At 38.3% G+C, this 2,090-nt stretch overlaps 2 protein-coding genes across 2 annotated transcripts; both read right to left on the bottom strand.

The window, feature by feature from the left end:
• Window positions 1–1,046: 1,046 nt before the first annotated feature.
• LOC142626972 (uncharacterized) lies at window positions 1,047–1,439 on the bottom strand. The gene has a single exon (XM_075800744.1). It carries the CDS (start codon window positions 1,437–1,439, stop codon window positions 1,047–1,049), a length of 393 nt encoding a protein of 130 aa, XP_075656859.1.
• Window positions 1,440–1,477: 38 nt separating this feature from the next.
• Window positions 1,478–1,813, bottom strand: LOC142626970 (uncharacterized). The gene has a single exon (XM_075800732.1). It carries the CDS (start codon window positions 1,811–1,813, stop codon window positions 1,478–1,480), a length of 336 nt encoding a protein of 111 aa, XP_075656847.1.
• Between the last annotated feature and the right edge of the window lie 277 nt (window positions 1,814–2,090).

The raw sequence follows: 2,090 nt of genomic DNA, 5'->3' as shown, positions 1-2,090 counted from the left end.
TTGGCCAAACTTTGGAAAGAAAATAACATAATCTATAACCACTTCAAACATGGTATTTTCAGATTACAACTTCAGACGTGGTAGTTCTTCAGTTGATCCATATTGGTTAGCTGAGCAAAAGGGTTTGCATCTAAGTCCATCAACCTTACGGCTCCCCTAGAGTATATATGTTTGATGATATATGGAGCTACCCAATTTTGCTTGAATTTCCCATTTGTTTCTTAAATCAGGGCTCGAATCTCCTTCAACACTAAATCTCCTATCTTCAAATCTCTAGCTCTTACTTTCTTGTCAAGAGCTTTTCTAAGTCTCCTTTAGTAACCTTGAATGTGACACAAGGCTTTGAGTATCTTTTCATCCATCATGCATAACTAGTCATATCTACTTTGCAACCAATCTACTTCGGGGATTTCACTCTTCAAAATTGTTGTCAATGAATGTGCACCCATTTCAATGGAAAGGACTGACTCCATCCTATAAACCAATGAATAAGGAGTGGCTCCTATGGATGACCGAATTGATGTTCTATACCCTTAAAGTGCATAGGGTAAGTGTAGATGCCAATCCTTGTGGTTCTTCGTACTCTTCTTCAAAATTTGCCCTATATTCTTGTTTACAGCCTTAACTACTCCATTGGTCTGAGGATGATAGGGTGAGGATTTATGGTGCTGAATATTAAACTGCCGAAGTAGCTTCTCCATTTCTCCCTTGAAATGCAATCCATTGTCTAAGATAATTTCATGCGGGACCCCATATCTGCAAATAATATTAGTCTGAATAAATTGAGCATCTTTCTTTGAGTTCAAAACCTTATACAAGGCAGGTTCCACCCATTTAGTGAAGTAATCAATAGCAACCAGTATAAATTCATGGTCATTTAATGCCGTTGGGTGAATCCTCCCAATAATATCTATCCCCCATGTAAAGAATGGCGAAGGTGAAGTTATGGTATGTAATGGCATTAGCGGCATGTGCTTCACATTTCCATGGACTTGGCACTAATGACATTTTCGAACATAAACTGCGTAGTCTGCTTCCATAGTAGTCTAGTAATGACACTGTCTCATTATCTTCCATGACAGCATGTGTGCATTCATATGTGGCCCATAACTTGACTCATGGACCTCCTCAATTATTTGTTGTGCTTCCTTGGGAGTCACATGAAGGAGATGAATTCCATCATACAATCTTTTATACAGCCTTTCACCACAAACAATGTAAATAGTGGACAACCTTCTAATAGTCATTTGGTCGTTCTTGTTTGCAGTCTTCAGGTATGTCCCATCCTTGAGGTATTGTAAGATGTCTAAATACCATTCACCTTCCCCATTCATTTCTTTGTCTCCTTCTATTGACATACAATAAGCCGGCTCTTCTTTCTGTTTCGCCGCTATAGACAGAGCTTCATCTTCCTTAGGCCCATCCATTATGAATGTCATTGTTGCTAAAGCATCTGCATTCTTGGCACATATTGGTACTAGATATTACTGAATTTCGATGCCAACTTCTGAAGACATTCATGATAAGGTGTTAGATTTTCTTTCTTAATCTTCCATTTGTTCTGAATCTGAGAAATTATCAAAGCTAAATCACCATACACTTCCAACTCTTTCACTCCAAGACCTAAGGCCGCTTGTATCCCCATAATGCAAGCTTCATATTCAGCGGCATTATTAATGGCAGGAAAGTTGAGCCTACCGGAGAATGGGATGTGTGTCTCTTTTGGAGAAACTAGGAGAACTCCAATACCACTTCCATTATAATTAATTGCTTCATCAAAATACATCTTCCATGGTTCTAACTCTATACCCATGATATCTTTGTCCAGAAAGTCCTCTTAGATTTCTTCGGCTTCTTTTGGTGAACAATAGGCTAAGTGATCAACAATTGCTCTTCCTTTTACAGACTTTTGAGTCATATATTTCATATCAAATTCTAACAAAAGCATAACCCATTTAGCTATCTTCCCATCTTGCACTGGCTTCTCCATTAGATATTTCAAGCGATCCATTCTTGCAATCAATAAGAACTTGAAAGCAAGCATGTAATGCCTGAGTTTTTGAGTTGCTCATTGTTAGTATGTGTGCCCT

This window comes from Castanea sativa, chromosome 1 (genome assembly GCF_040712315.1).
Source record: "Castanea sativa cultivar Marrone di Chiusa Pesio chromosome 1, ASM4071231v1".
Lineage (NCBI taxonomy): Eukaryota > Viridiplantae > Streptophyta > Magnoliopsida > Fagales > Fagaceae > Castanea > Castanea sativa.
The sequence above is the reverse complement of the archived record's forward strand: the minus strand, read 5'-3'. Positions and strand labels throughout refer to the sequence as shown.

What these genes read in the sequence shown, in the direction of transcription:
- LOC142626972 (XM_075800744.1), bottom strand. Translation starts at nt 1,439, where the DNA reads ATGACATTCATAATGGATGGGCCTAAGGAAGATGAAGCTCTGTCTATA.
- LOC142626970 (XM_075800732.1), bottom strand. Translation starts at nt 1,813, where the DNA reads ATGGGTATAGAGTTAGAACCATGGAAGATGTATTTTGATGAAGCAATT.